Consider the following 15,149-nt stretch of genomic DNA (forward strand, 5'->3'; position numbering starts at 1 on the left):
CGGGGGTTGCTGAGGCCTGCCCGCTGCTCTGGTTGGGTAGCCTTAGTGTAGGGGCGTTTGTGCTCTCTACCGGGACCGTCCGCCCCAGGATAGCTCACACTCACCCGTCCCGATGAAACTTCTCGGCACCTACACAGGAACTCCTGGATGCCCCAATGAGCCAGGGACTAAGGGAAGTAGGGCGCAGGCAGAGCAGGTCCAGCAGATCACAGCAGAGAGTGCAGCCCCAGCAGCAGGGGCCCGCTTTCCCTGGCGGGGACCTTGAGGCCTGCCCTCTGGTCAGGGACTCACTGCTCTGGGTTGGTAGCCTTAGTGAAATGGCAGGAAACTGTTCCACAGCTAAGGACCTTGCAGACAAGGCAGGTTTGGGGGTGGGGGTGGGGGCGGGTGTGTAGGAGAGCAAGCCCTGCAGCAGGAGCTGGGGGAGGGGTGTTTGTGCTCTCTACCGGGACAGTCCGCCCCAGGATAGCACACACTCACCCGTCCCGATGAAACTTCTCGGCACCTACACAGGAACTCCTGGATGCCCCAATGAGCCAGGGACTAAGGGAAGTAGGGCGCAGGCAGAGCAGGTCCAGCAGATCACAGCAGAGAGTGCATCCCCAGCAGCAGGGGCCCGCTTTCCCTGGCGGGGACCTTGAGGCCTGCCCTCTGGTCAGGGACTCCGACAAAGTATATTTTATGTGTGTGTTTGCATGTGTGCAAAGTATATTTTGGTGTGTGTGTGTGTGTGAGTGTATGTATGTGCAGGAGCTGGCAAAGATCAAAAGAGGGTGTTGAACCCTCTGGAACTGGAATTACAGGCGTTGTGAGCCACTGTGTGGGTGCTGGGACTGAACCTGAGTCCTCTGCAAGAGCAGTAAGCACTCTGCACTTTGTGGGTGAGAAGTGATATCCTGTGGCCTCTTTTTCCTTTCTCCAGTGCTAGGGCTGAAACCAGGCCCTCAAGCATGTTGGGAGAGTCACTTTTCCTGAGCTACAGCCCCACCCATCATTGTTCTGCAAACTTTTGGTGCTGAATGATGTTGAGCATCTTTTCTTCTCCCTCTGCCCTCGATTTTTGAGGTTGGGTTGCACACTCAAGTCTAGGCTGGCCTCAAATTCATGGTGGTCCTCTCCCTCAGCCTCCTGAGTGTTGGGACCTCCTGTGTGATCCACCACATTCAGTAATGTTGAACATTGTGTGTATCTTTGACCATTTGAAGAAAAGTCTGTTCATATTCTTTGACTTTTCAAATTATGATTATCTTTTTATTGGTGAGTTGAGATAATTGAGGCCCTTTTGTTTAATCTCAGTCCCTTGTATTCCTATATTTTAGGATATGCTTATCAGCTTATGCGTAGAAGCCAGCTGAGATTTTGATAGAGAATGTTCAATCTTATATTAACATTTTTTTTTCTTTTTGAGACAGGGATTCTGCGTATAGCTCTGACTGTCCTGGGACTTGCTCTGTAGACAAGGCAGGCCTCTAACTCACGGAAATTGACTGGGCTCTGCCTCTGAGTGTATCACTACACCCAGCAAGTATTATCTTAATGATAAGTAAGTCTTCAAATCCATAAATCTATATATTCAGATTTTATATAACTCATGTCACCAATCTTTTGTATGTTTTACAGTATACATTGTACACTTCATTTGCTAAGTGTATTAAATATTTTATTGTTTTTGATGCTATTGAGCATGGATTTTTCTTTATCATGTTGAGAGCAAGGGTATGGAAGTATAATTAATTTTTATATAGTATGTCTTTGGCGAGTTTAGTTACTCTAGTTTTTTTTTTTGTGTGAATTCATTAGGGTTTTCTATTCAAAACAGTGGCATTGCAAATAGAATTTTCCTTGTTTTCTGATCTGGAGACATTTGTTTCACTTTCTTGCCTAATTGCTCAGGCCAGAATCACAAATGCGCATAGAAAGTAGTAATATTAGGTTGGGAAATTTTTACTTATTTGTCTCTGTGTGTGCATATATGGAGGTCAGAGGACAACTTGGGGAGCCATGCCTCTTCTTCCACTGAGTGAGCCGTGGAACTAGCTGTGGGCTCCTTGACCTGCCCAGCCAGCTTGTCTCCTGCTCATGGAATTTCTTTCTAGTTTCATTGGGGGTTGCAGTTGTCTTGAGATATTGATTTTGCTCTTTATTTTATTGATCTGGTGCCTTCCATTACATTTCCTATGTTGACCAACTTTATATTTCTGGAATGAAACCTGTGTTTGCTCTTTTCTGGTGTTTTGTTGGGTCATACACTCTAACACCTATGAGATTTCTGGCATGGTTTACTTTGGACAGCAAATTCAAGGCCTCATTCTGTCCCAGTAGAGGCTTCATGGCCTTTGTATTTGCTAGACTCCCTTTCTGGCATGTTCTTCCTCTATAATTGCATGTGGCTAGCTTTGTCACCTTTTCTTTTTAAACTCATCCTTGGCTAATATGGCGAGTGTTATCAGAAAGATCTCCTGAGCGGTCTCACATGGACGTGGCCTTCTTCCTACCTCCAGGAGGCCATTTCTCCCTTGCCCGACCTTCCTTTTCCCGCTTTGCAGAACAGCGTCTGTTGCTTTCTCTCCCCTGTCTGTCTCCCTTGCCCCACCTCACAAGTCAGATGTCTCATCCCCGCAGGGTCTACACCAACATCTAGGTACTGGAAGGTTCTCAGACAGTCCCCGAGCGAACATGATAGAGAATTCTCAGGTGCCACAGATTTGGAGGGACTTAAAGCTTGCCTGGGATGCTGGTGAACTTGCCCGGGAAAGTATCAGATTCAGATATAGGCCTTTATGCCTGAGATCCAGGGTCCCCATGGAGGATTTGCCTAAGAAGTTAATGTGAAAATTGGCAAGCTGTGGCAGAAGTCCTTGTATGAGCCAGGACCAAGCTCTTCATAGACAGTTTCTGGTCCAGAAAAGTTTACATCCCGCCCCCCCCTTTTTTTTTGAGATAGGTGTTCACTTTGTAGGCCCGGGTATACTCGAACTCTCCCCTCCTGCTGCTTCAGCCTCCTAAGGAGAGCTGGGACCACAGGATCAGGTTGGTACCACATGCCTGGCTGACGATAAATTTCAGTTCCTTGAGACAGATGCTCACGTATCCCAGGCTGACCTTGAACTAAGTAGTGTAGGGTAACTTTGAAGTTCCAGTTTTGAGCATGTTCTTCTGTGCCTGGTTTGTGCAATGCTGGGGACTGAGCCCATGACTTCCTGCATGCTTGGCAAGGATTCTGCCAACTGAGCTGCATCCCCAGCCCATGAAGGTAAACTCCCCGAGGGCCACCAACAGGGAGAGAGAAGCAGCACAGCCAGCAAACGAACAAGAGTCGCTATCCAAGGTGGGAAGGAAGTGAGGTAAATGCTTGAAATGATCAAGCTGCCAGGAGGAGAGACTGAAACTGGAGGGAAAGACTAGGGGACCACGGGAAAGGGGAACGGAGCTAAGTAGAACCTTGTCCAAGTGAGAAATCGTCATTGAGGGCTTAGTTACGGGAAAGAAATCTTCGCCTAGTATGGGATTAGATGGAATTGAAGAGAATTCACGAATTGGTGGTGAGCTGAGGAGGTCAGGCTGCGGTGGGTGTTTGACATTGGCAATCTGACATGCCCCATGGGGAAGTGCTCCCTGCTCTGGGGTGCACAGAGCGGAGGGTGGTTTATCCGAAACTGGTGTGCCATCACTGATACCAGGGTCAGAGTTGTGACTCACGCGGGAAGACTGCTCAGCCAACCTGACGCCGCCTTTGACTGAGCCTTGCCACGTTTCCTGGGGCCAAAGTCTGCAGCATTCTGCTCTTTGTCTTTAAGGGCGAATCACCAGGATTTCCAGCTGAGAAATTTAAGAATAATTGAACCTAACGAGGCGACACCCTCAGGAGACAAGAGTGTGGAAAGAGGTAACAACAATTTTGCTTATAAATTAGATGGAATATCACAAGAGTTCCTGTCCCAGCCTCAGGTTGACTGGGAAGAGAGGTCACGGGATTTGTCACTGAGTGAGGCTAAGATGAGGGTCTGGAAATTGAAAATCATGGTGTCCTCTGGCTTCCTGGGTGATCAGTTACTGTCTCTATATACTTACCACTTAAATTTATCGAATTTGTTTATTGTTTATATGTAAGAGTGTAAATGCCATGGTGCATGTATGGGGGTCAAGTGACAACTTAGTGGGGTTGGTTTTTCTCCTTCTACCATGTGGATCCTGGGACTGGAACTCGTCATGCTTGGTAGCAAGCACCCACCCACTGGGCCATCTTGCATGGCCCCAATTTTTTTTTTTTAAAACTTGGTAAACCAGAAAATGATGGTGATAGATGGGGGAGATTGCTTTTGAAATGTCTTTTGCTTTTTCTAGTATCCACCTTTATCTCTAATACAGTCCCTATTGATGATCTTAGAAATCAGTTTTCAACGTTTCGTCAGATTCTAAGATGAGAAAATATGTTACTGTGCTGTATAAATTGAGTATGCAATTAGGAAAAGTTTTTTTTTTCTTTGAAAATTTCCAAGGTCAGCCCTTTTCTCTTAGAACTTGTTAGTTCCTCATCCAGTTGTTGCTAGGAAGCTGAATTCTGACAAGGAGTTTCTCGCCGTACCCCTGACTAGGCAGCCTCGCTTTGCTGTGGCCGCCCTAGCAGCACTGCAGTGTGCCCTCCACCCTGAAGTGGCTGTGGGAATCGTGTGGCTTTACATCTGAAAATACAGATTGTCCAGCTCCTTTTGAGCTCTGTTAGGAAGAAGACAGGAAAGAAGACGACAAGAAAGGAGGACATAAGGGGCTCAAATGATCAAATTTGGAGTTGGAAGAAAGCTTCTAACTGTATGAGGGTAGCTCCTGGGAGCTAAGGAGGTAGGTGCCAGCTGGACATCAGCCCAGGTATGGGTTCTACTAGTCAGAGGCTCATTTAGTCCTCCAGTAAGTCCCCTAGCAATGTTGGTAATGGAACATGAACTAGAGAATCTCGTAGACCTTGGATTCTGACTCTCGATGGTTCAGCTGACTTGGGCAACTCCTTAACTGTTTCTCACCCCTGTTCCTTTAAATGGGAATAATGGAATCTTCCTTGGAGGAATGGTTGTGAGAAACAAGCATTAATGCATACAAAGCCCTCAGCTGTCTCAGCCATGCAGGCAGAAACACAGACTGCTGTTTCTAGATGTTTGCAGGAACATCTGGGCATGATCTAGGATGCTGAAGTTGGAGGGTGTCTGGCGTGTCCCCCCCCCCCCCCCCCCCCGTTACAATATTACAATAGGATGGGTGGGAGTCGCAGTGGGAGCCCAGGTCCAGGTTCACGTGATTGGTGAGTTCTTTCATGTGGCCCTTTCACATTTGTTCTTGTGTTCAGTGCTCGCCACCCCCTGAGGGAAATGTGCCGTGCCTTCAGTGTGAGCAGGGAAAGCTTTTGTGATAAAGGCTTCAGGTCTAAGAGCTGATTTCATATGCAGGAGACTTTTCAGTGAGTCATTCTCTTTAAGGCATGATTTAAAAATACCTGGCAGTGTAGCTAATGTTACATCATGGCCTAGTCTGTTGCTCTTTGCTTTCCACTTCCCTGCACACTGCTCAGCTCTTGGCAGCTGCTAACATTTCTAAAAATTAAAAGGATGTGGAGTGAGATGCTATAATATGGCATCTTCAAGTTCTTAGCTTTTTATTTCACGGTTAGAAAGCTTTTTCTGAGAAGATCATAGACACAACATTGTGATATTCAGTCGTCTAAATGTGCATAGTTATGCACGGATGCAGAAATGATCTGGCGTCTGCTTTAGAGAAAATCAGGATACATACCCGTTACACGATTCAGCCCATTGCATTTCTTCTTAATTTATTCTGCATCAGACTCTAATACCTGCAGATTCTCATAATGATTCTAGAATAACTGGTTTTCATCAGAACTATCCTTTGAGGCTTTCCAGTCATGAGTGTCACGTCCTTGCTGCCTGTCCTGCTGCTTCACCTTAGTGGCTGGGGTACACAGTTGTGCCAGTCTTGTCCTCGAGCGTTACCTCTTCAGCCATCAGTCACTTCCATAGGCTGTTGTTTTACATGGCCATTTTCCTGGTGTCCTTACCCCGGTCTAAGTAGTCTCTGAGTTGACTGATGTTGTGGTCTCTGCCTTTGCTGCCCTTTACCTTATCTCTTGATTGTACTGTTGGGAGTTTTTTCATCATGTTCAAGGACACAGATGACAAAGAAGTGGCTGCGTTTGACCCAAAACAGCCACCAGTGTGATGAGGCTGAAGGATAAGAAGGCAGGAAGAAGGGAAATGTTGAGAATAGTGCTGGGGGCTGAGGTCAGGGTGGGTGGAAGGAAATTCACCTTTGTAATAAACCGTGATGCTTATGGTTCTAAGAAGGCCTGATGTGACGGTCAAAGAGAGAGACAGCAGTGGTGCGGCAGGAAATAGTGTCGAAGTCCAGGGTGTGGCGCTGAGGAGAGGGAAGCTGAAGGTGACTTTGACCACATCCACTTGGTCTTGATGTTTGCTGCTGTCCACGAGGCTCGTAGCCGCCAGTGCTGCTACATCTGGTGCTGTGCTGTAAACTCCCAGGTGGGGCCAACAAAAGCCTTACCCTGGAATGTGCCCGAATTAGCTAAACTCTGTAAGAAAGTTAATGGTCTCGAAATAAAGTGCGGTGGACTCTTTCAGGGTTTGCTTTTCAGGGTTTCATATGCCCAGGCTGCACTGCAGGCCAGTGAAATCCCAAGTTCCCAAAGTAGTTCTAGTGTACAGCCAAGGGTGAATCAGTGCTTCAGAAGAAGTCTTTATGTTGGCCTGGTGTGAAAATGTTAACATAGGCCAGGGATGGGAGGGTCGGGGAGTCGGGGGAATGGGTGGGTGGGCGTAGGCCAGGGGTGGAGGGGTGGGTGGGGATGGTGCCAGCCTACAGTCCCAACTGTCAGAAAGCTGCACTGGGTGGTGCTCTTGAGTTCAACGAGTTGAACTAGCATAGGCAACAGAGAGAGAGAGAGAGAGAGAGAGAGAGAGAGAGAGAGAGACCCCTCCCCTGACGACATGGGATGGGGTTTAATTTGCTCCAGAATATAGTTTAGAAGCATAATAATCTGTTCTGAAACTCAGGAAAGTGTCACGGCCAAGTTTTCAGACGTTCTGAGTCCATGGTGGGTTTTACTGTGGCTCCAGGAGAGGTGCTAGCATCTGCACAGGGGAGTTCGACTTCTAGGGAATGGAGCAATGCTGGGGATTGGACCTAGTGCTCCATGGTGCTAGACAGTGCTTAATACTGAGCGACTCTCCTAGTTATAGACAAATCCATAGCAGTTCAGATGCTTCCCGTGTGTGTCTGCGGTACTGGGCATTGAATCCAGAGCCTAGCGCATTCTAGGCATGCTTGCCCACCACTGCACTGTGCCCCCACCCCGAGCTGCACCCCTCTGAGCTACACCCCCTGAGCACATCTAGAGTCATCTTTTTATGTTGAAGCTGTGTATCATATCACTAATTTGCCCAGACTGGCCAGGAGCCTCGTGGTCCTTTTTTGCCTTATTCTCCTTTAGACTTACATGTCTGGGCCTCCAACCTTGGCTTCAGACCAGATATTCTGATCACTCTTTCTCTGAGATGAGCTGCTATTGGCTAAGCAGATTTGAGAACAGGAAGGGAAGGCCCTTGGAAGACAGTGTTTGGAAGCAGCTGTAATGTAAGGAACAGGGACATGAGTGACGAGTAGGCAAGTCTTCTGGCCATCTGCTCTGAAACACCTCTGAGTTGGAAGTGCAGCTGGTAAAGGTGTTTTTGTGCAGATGATGAACTGCTCAGTTTCTCAGTGACTCATACAACTGGCGTGAGCTTGTAGGGAAGTCTATTGAGAGCGCCGTAAGAACTGAAGTGTGAGAACCCAAGGTGCAGGTGGGGATGAAGAGAAAGACTCACAGGGACAAGTTAGAGTGTAATCAGATGTTTTTCTCCTACCCACCTGTTTCCTAATATACAGAGGCCGCTTCCCAAATAATTGTCTCAGAAGCTTAATATTGCTTATAAATGCTCCACTAATAGCTCAGGCTTGTTACTAGCTAACTCTTACATTTGAAGTTAACCCATATTCCTTATTTACGCACTGCCACGTGGTGGTACCTTTATTAGCATGACACATCTCCTGCTCCCTCTGTGTCTGGCTGGTGACTCCTGACTCTGGCCTTCTCCTTCCCAGCATTCTCAGTTTGACCCTCCTGCCTAATCTTTTTCTGTTCAGCTTTTGGCCAGTCAGCTCCTTTATTAAACTAATCACAATGACAAATCTTCGGCATGTACAAGGGATTAGTTCACAGAATCAGAGTGTGTGTAGGCTGCAGCAATCATGTCGGTCCTTGAATATAGTGGCCTCATTGGAACCCCCCCCCCATTGTTGCACAACTGTGCATCAGACTGTGTCTTGATAAATAGATCTTTCATTACTTGCTTAAAATGAGTTGCAAAATTCCAAGCACCAACAATGTCTAATGCTGTCAAGGATATGGAGCAACAGGAACTCTTATTCATTGCTGGTGAACCATGGCCAAGCCACTTTGGAAAGCAGTCTGACAGTTATCTACATGCTGATAAATGCCTGTCATGTAACTGAACTGTCACATCCCTTGGTGTTTACCCACATAAGCTGAAGCAGTATATCCACATAAGAGCCCTGCACATGATTGTTTAGGCAGCTTCATTACCAAACTTGGAAGCCACCTAGATGTCTTTCAACAGGTGAATGACAGCTAGTTTCTAGAATATCACTCAAAACTAAAGGGTGAGATAGCACCCCTTAAAAATATGGGGTATTAAATATGGGGTATTTCTTCATCTTGCTATGTGAGAGAGGCCAATAGACTACCTACCATATAACTCTGGCTGAATAATATTCTGAGAAAGTCTAACCTGGAGATGGTGAGAAAGATCAGAGATTGTCAGGGCCTGGGGGAGAGCGAGGGATGGGTAGGTCGAGCACAGATGTTTGGGAGGGGGTCAGTGAAAATACTGTGTACAGACATGGTGGGACTTGCCTGCAATCCCAGCTCTTGGGATTGAGGGAGGAGGGTTGTGAATGTGAGCCATCCTGAGTTACATAGTGAATGCTGGATCAGCCTGAGATCTAGAGAGATCCTGTCCCCAAAGCCAAGCACCGGTGCTCTAGTTCTCTTATCTGTTGCTGGGGAAACTCTGCACCAAACACAACTTGGGGAAAAAGGATTCATTTCCGTTTACACTTCCAGGTCACAATCAGTCATCCAGGGAAGTCAGGGCAGGGACTGAAGCAGGAACTTGGAGGAGCACTGCTTACTGTCTTGTTCCTTTTAGCTCTTGCTCAGCCAGCCAGCTTATACACATGCACGTGCACGCACACACAAACACACAAACAAATGTAATTTAGAAATTAAAAGGACGATTTTGAACTGGGTATGGTGGTACTTGTCGTTCCCAGCACTCAGAAGGCTGAGCAGAGTTGTAAGTTCCAGGCCATTCATTAAGTGTATGAGACCTTGTCTTCAACAGCAGCAGCAAAAGCAGCAGCCGCTCCTCTCATTCCACTTTGACTTTTAGCATTCTAGGCATGTTTTATGCTAGTAATGCATGGGCTGAGGACCATGCTCAATTGTGACGTCATTGGTTAGGTTGCCATAGGACTCTGATTAAGGCTTATCTAGTGGATGATGTCAGCATCTGTTGAGTAAAGATCTTTTTGAAGAACCTACTAAGCAGGGCCTGGAGAGATGGTTTAGCAGTTAAGAGCTCGGATTGCTCTTTCAGAGGACCTATGTTTGATTCCCAATATGCACATGGTCTCTTACAGCTGACTTAAGTCCCATTCCAGGGGTTCTGCCACATTCTTTTGACTTCCAAGAGCACCAGGCATGTATGTATATGGTGCACATACATATATGTAGGCAAAACATTCATATACATAAATAAATCTAAAAAATTGACAATTTTATACATTTACAAAATGAATTTTGGTTATTTTTACCACCATTATACTCATCCCCTCCACTTTCGCATTGAAACCTGTCTTCTCATTAAGTCACCTCCTACTTTGTGCTTATATGTGATCTACTTAGCTTTATTAGGAGTTGCTTGCACAAGTGTGGTCGAGTGTCTTATCGAAGCATAGACAACTATCAGTGGCTGCATCACTGAAGAAAACTACAGCCCCTCCCAGAAACTGGCGGTCCCCTCTCGGAGATGGGTGGAGCCTTGTTGGGGATGAACTGTTGGCAGGCCCAGCCCTGAGTGGCTCTTATGTGGATAACCACAGCCATAGCGAGTGTCTGAGTGTGACAATGACGTCGGATGTCACGCCTCGTCTTCAAGTGTTGATAGTGACGTCGGCTGTCATGCCCTGTTCTCGAGTGTCTGAGTGTGACAGTGACGTCGGCTGTCACGCCTCATCCTCGAGTGTCTGAGTGTGGCAGTGATGTCAGCTGTCATGCCCCGTCCTCGAGTGTCTGAGTGTGACAATGACGTCGGCTGTCACACTGCTCTCCATCCTCTGGCTCTTATGTGCTTTAGGTTCCCTATTGTACGATGCTCTCTGAGCTTCGGAGTGGGTGATATAGTTGTTCCATTTAGAGCTGAGCACTTGCCATCATGGTCCTTGGCACTTTGGCATGTCGCAGAGCAAGCTATGAGGAGCCTACCAGTGAACAGCATCCTCCATGGCCTCCTCACCAGCCCCCACCTCCAGGTCCTGCCCTGACTTCCTTCAGTGATGGGCTGTGATGTGGAACCCTAAGCTGAAAGAAACCTCTGCCCCAGGTTGCTTTTGGTAACGGTATTTTATCACAACAATGGAAACCTCAAAATTAAGTCTCCAAATTAAGACACTTCAAAGTAAAAATCTTAGCACGTGTATATTTTAAAATACAGTTTTAAAGTAGAGCAATCTATGTATGTCCTTGCAAAATGTTTTTAGTTACCCACCAGGCCTAGATATCTCTCCAATATACATTGCATACTCACACCTATGTAACAATTTCCTAGGTCTGTCTAGTTCTTTGTGGTTGCTTTGTGTTCTATGCATTATTGTTTATCTAACCAATAATTACTGTTTCTTCCATAGCTATAAACAAAGGTTGACACCTATACTTTTATATACCTGTTAATTATCTTCTTAGAATAATGTCCTAGAAGTGCAAGATAATCAGGAAATGTGTCTTAGTGGCACACTTTTTCTTGCCACCTAATGGCTGTTTAGAAGTAATATTTAATAACTATAAACATAAGTGTCTCTGGCTGCTTCAGTCTTGGTCTGGTGGTGGAATCGTCAGTTTGAAGATGAAGTCGCAGGAGGATGGGACGCGGGAGGATGGGACGCGGGAGGATGGGACGTGGGAGGATGGGACGCGGGAGGATGGGACGTGGGAGGATGGATGTGGGAGGATGGATGATGTGGGAGGATGGATGATGTGGGAGGTGCCCTCATTTAGTCGCTGGAGGATGGGACGCGGGAGGATGGGACGCGGGAGGATGGGACGCGGGAGGATGGGACGCGGGAGGATGGGACGCGGGAGGATGGGACGCGGGAGGATGGGACGCGGGAGGATGGGACGCGGGAGGATGGGACGCGGGAGGATGGGACGCGGGAGGATGGGACGCGGGAGGATGGGACGCGGGAGGATGGGACGCGGGAGGATGGGACGCGGGAGGATGGGACGCGGGAGGATGGGACGCGGGAGGATGGATGTGGGAGGATGGATGATGTAGGAGGATGGATGATGTGGGAGGTGCCCTCATTTAGTCGCTGGAGGATGGGACGCGGGAGGATGGGACGCGGGAGGATGGGATGTGGAGGTACCCTCATTTAGCTTGCTTTGAACTACTAGTCAGTTCAGTTGCGGGGGCACAGACTGGTTTTGGAACAAATTCTCTTGTTGTTGCAGTCCACAGGATGGCTCCAAAGGTGACATCAGAGCTGCTGCGGCAGCTGCGACAAGCTATGAGGAATGCCGAGTATGTGGCAGAACCAATCCAGGCCTATATCATCCCGTCAGGAGATGCCCACCAGGTACCAAGTGGAGATGGCTGAAGAAAGGGCCAATCGACCCTCCTTGCCTTTTCTCTTCCCTCGGCTCTATCATGTTTATAGAATTCTAGTTGTGAGCCATAGTAAGTGTGTCATCTGGGGCCTGACATAGGACCAGACACACACCTGATTAAGTCTCACTGAATGCATTGACCCTTGCTTCCTTGTTCTCAGGGAATTTAGCTCTTTCAGTAAATTGGGAAGAAATCAGCGGGCAAATTAAGGCTATCCATTCAGGATCTTTCCATTGCTGATGTCTTCTATCCACTGCTTCTGCTGTGCTCTGACCCCATCAGAATTGTCTCTTACCTCCCCGTGTCTAAGGAGATGGTCCTGCCAGCTTCTGGCATTGCTAGAAGATAGGTAGAAAGCCGTCATGAGCTCCATCTTAGTGGTAATGAGTGAAGTCTGGGACTAACTTGATGTAGGCAAGCCAGCAGGTGTGACATGTGACTAAAAGGCTACAAAGATGGGAGGTTGGTCCCCTGCCGTCACCGTGGTTCTGGTTTTAATGAGAGAAGAAACGGTGTACAAAGTGCTTTAGTTTCCCAGTGAAGCCTCTGTGTGTTTGTTTTTTCCAGCCTCTGCTTGTGTGCAAGGCAACTCCCTCAGCGGTTGTGCTGCGTGCCAACAGGAGAATTGTTCTCTGCCTTGAGAATCAGTTAGCTGGACGGTGGAGACACACACCTTTAATTCCCACACTTGAGGCAGAGGCAGAGGCAGTCAGCCTGGTCTACAGAGTGAGTCCAGGACAGCCAGGCTACACAGAGGAAGCCAAAGGAAAAGAATCATTTTAGTAGTGGGGTCAAGATATCTATGTATGGGGCGGGGGCAGTGCCTCAGTGGTTAGGAACAGTAGCCGATCTTCCGGCAGAGTTAAGCTTGATCCCAGCTCCATACTAGGTGGCTCCTAACTGCCTGTGACTCTAGCTCTAGGTTATACAATGCCTCTATTGCCTCTGCAGGTACCCATGCATGTGTGCATAATCACCTACAGACACAAAAGCGCTTGCGCGCACGCGTGCGCACACACACACACACACACACACACACACACACAAGTCTCTAATAAGACCGAGAGTGGGTAACTCCTGTGAGGAAAGCTAGTTGAGGCTGTGGCCACGGGAGGAGGAGAGGAGGATCATGGGGGATCTGTGAGATAAAGGGTGCATACAGTGTGGGTTGTGGAAATAGGGGGGAGAAGGGCAGGGGGTCCAGGTAGGAGTGTTACTAGGAGCACAGCCAGGGAGGCAGACAGCTTCCCTGGTGAAGTTTTAGGGAAGTAAAAACCAAGCATCCGTGTGCGATAAGGCTCTGTTGAGGATTCCTCACGTGCAAGTGGCAGAAGCTGTTTAGAGACACCACGGACACTGAAGATGCTTTGTGAGAGTTTAGACCAGGTTCTTGACGTGCGGGTCACAACCCCTTTGCTCTACATCATTTTTCTGGGCCAACGGCAGGCTATGGAGTAGGGAATATAAACTGCTAGGCCCTCATTTCCTTATCCCTCACTTCCAAGACTGAGCTGCAGCCTTCATCCCAGGTCAGAGTCCCAAGTGAGAGCACCGTTGCTGTGACTCCTGGGTCCCCCTCTCCCCGTCATGTGATTGCTGTGACTCCTTGGTCCCCTCTCCTTGTCATGTGGAACAAACAGTGATGGGGTCTACCGTGAGGGATCAGGTGGCAAGCGAGGCTGTGATTGTAAGCTGCTGAGATCCAGCACATACAGAGGTATGTGTTCTTTAGATGTGCTCTCCACATGTGTTCTGAGGCGTGTGTCAGATGTGCCACAGACGCAGAATTTACACTTACTTAGAATGCATGCTGTCGTGTTAGCAACACGCACATGTTGTTTACATAGCAGATTGCTACAAGTTTTTCATCAAACTCTGCCCATCAGAGGACCCCTCTGTCCCGTTTCCCTTCTTCCCTGCGCCTATACTCCACCATTATTCTTCAGGCTCTAGGAGTCTGACTGCTTCAGATGCTTCCTGTCCGTGTTCTTGCCATTTGTGACTAGATTGCTTTCCCTAAGTCCTCAGGGCTCCACTGCATATGACAGGAGGTGACCAGTGATAAGGGCTTCCCCTCCCCTCTTGCTCTCATCCCCTTCTTTCCTTTTCCATTCGCTCTCCTCCCTTTTCTCTCTTCCTAACACGTCACTTTATTTGTGACCCGTTACCTCCAAGGGTGGCCTAGTGCAGTAAGATTTGAGCCTTAGTACGCCTCCAGTTAAAAGTCGAAGGGCTTAACTTAGGCTGTGTGTGCAGCCGTGTGCATGTCTGGGCCTGGCTCAGGCTGTGTGTGCAGCCGTGTGCCTGTCTGGGTTTCTGTTTCTTTAGCCCAGTGTTAGGCTGTACTCTGTTCTATCTGTAGAGAGCACTCTTGCAACTAAGTCAACCCAAGTTTTTCTTGCTGTTTTCAGTCCTGGGTGCAGTTCACGAGAAACTATCACAAAGCTGGTCTTTCCCAAAACCCATTGAATTTTAGATGCTTTTACCTCTGACTTTAGATGTGGCCTAATATGCCTTCCGGGAATGGTAGTAAGACTGCCCAGGGGACAGACTGGTGCAGGTTTACTCAGCCTTCAGCTTTTACTGGAATGTCATTACTGAAGGCTGAGACTCAGATCCCAGGAAAACATCATATATTGGCAACTCAAAACAATAAGTCAGGTTAGTGACAATTGCTCAGTACTAGTCACTAGTTGAGGAAGTTGCTGTCTAGAATTCATAAACTTAAATACTTATATTCCTTTTGTTTCTCTTTTTACTGAGGTCAGGTCTCACTACACAGCCTTAGCTGGTCTGGAACTCACTATGTAGCCCAGGCTAGCCTTGAGTTAACTTTTCATTATTTTTCAGTGTGTGTGTGTGTGTGTGTGTGTGTGATGTATGGCACAAGAATGCAGGTATCCACAGAGGCCAGAGGTGTCGGACCCCGCCCCTGAGCTCAAGTTACAAGTAGTTATGGTTGTGATCTGCCCAACGTGGATGCTGGGATTGAACTCAGGTCCTTTGCAAGGAACAGCAAGCACTTTCAACTGCTGAGCTGTCTGCCCAGTCCCTGGCCTTGAACTCTGATCCTCAGCCCTTGGCTTAGCCTCTGGACTGCTGGGATCATAGGGTGAGGCA

General features: G+C 47.8%; 1 protein-coding gene across 4 annotated transcripts in view; it reads left to right on the top strand.

Annotated features, from left to right (window-relative positions):
* The window catches only part of Xpnpep1 (X-prolyl aminopeptidase 1), a 55,963-nt gene that overhangs the window by 9,562 nt on the left and 31,252 nt on the right, over positions 1–15,149 (top strand). For 2 of the 4 annotated variants that reach the window (XM_057778902.1, XM_057778901.1), the window contains exons 2-4: positions 1,413–1,543; positions 3,798–3,886; positions 11,873–11,997. In XM_057778902.1, coding sequence (XP_057634885.1) covers positions 11,881–11,997 — 117 coding nt within the window. In that variant the 5' untranslated portion in view covers positions 1,413–1,543; positions 3,798–3,886; positions 11,873–11,880. Of the gene's footprint in view, positions 1–1,408; positions 1,544–3,797; positions 3,887–11,872; positions 11,998–15,149 lie in introns of all 4 variants that reach the window. The other 2 variants (XM_057778903.1, XM_057778900.1) reach the window with 2 other exon arrangements.

This window comes from Chionomys nivalis, chromosome 8, assembly GCF_950005125.1.
Source record: "Chionomys nivalis chromosome 8, mChiNiv1.1, whole genome shotgun sequence".
In the NCBI taxonomy this organism is placed as follows: Eukaryota; Metazoa; Chordata; class Mammalia; order Rodentia; family Cricetidae; genus Chionomys; species Chionomys nivalis.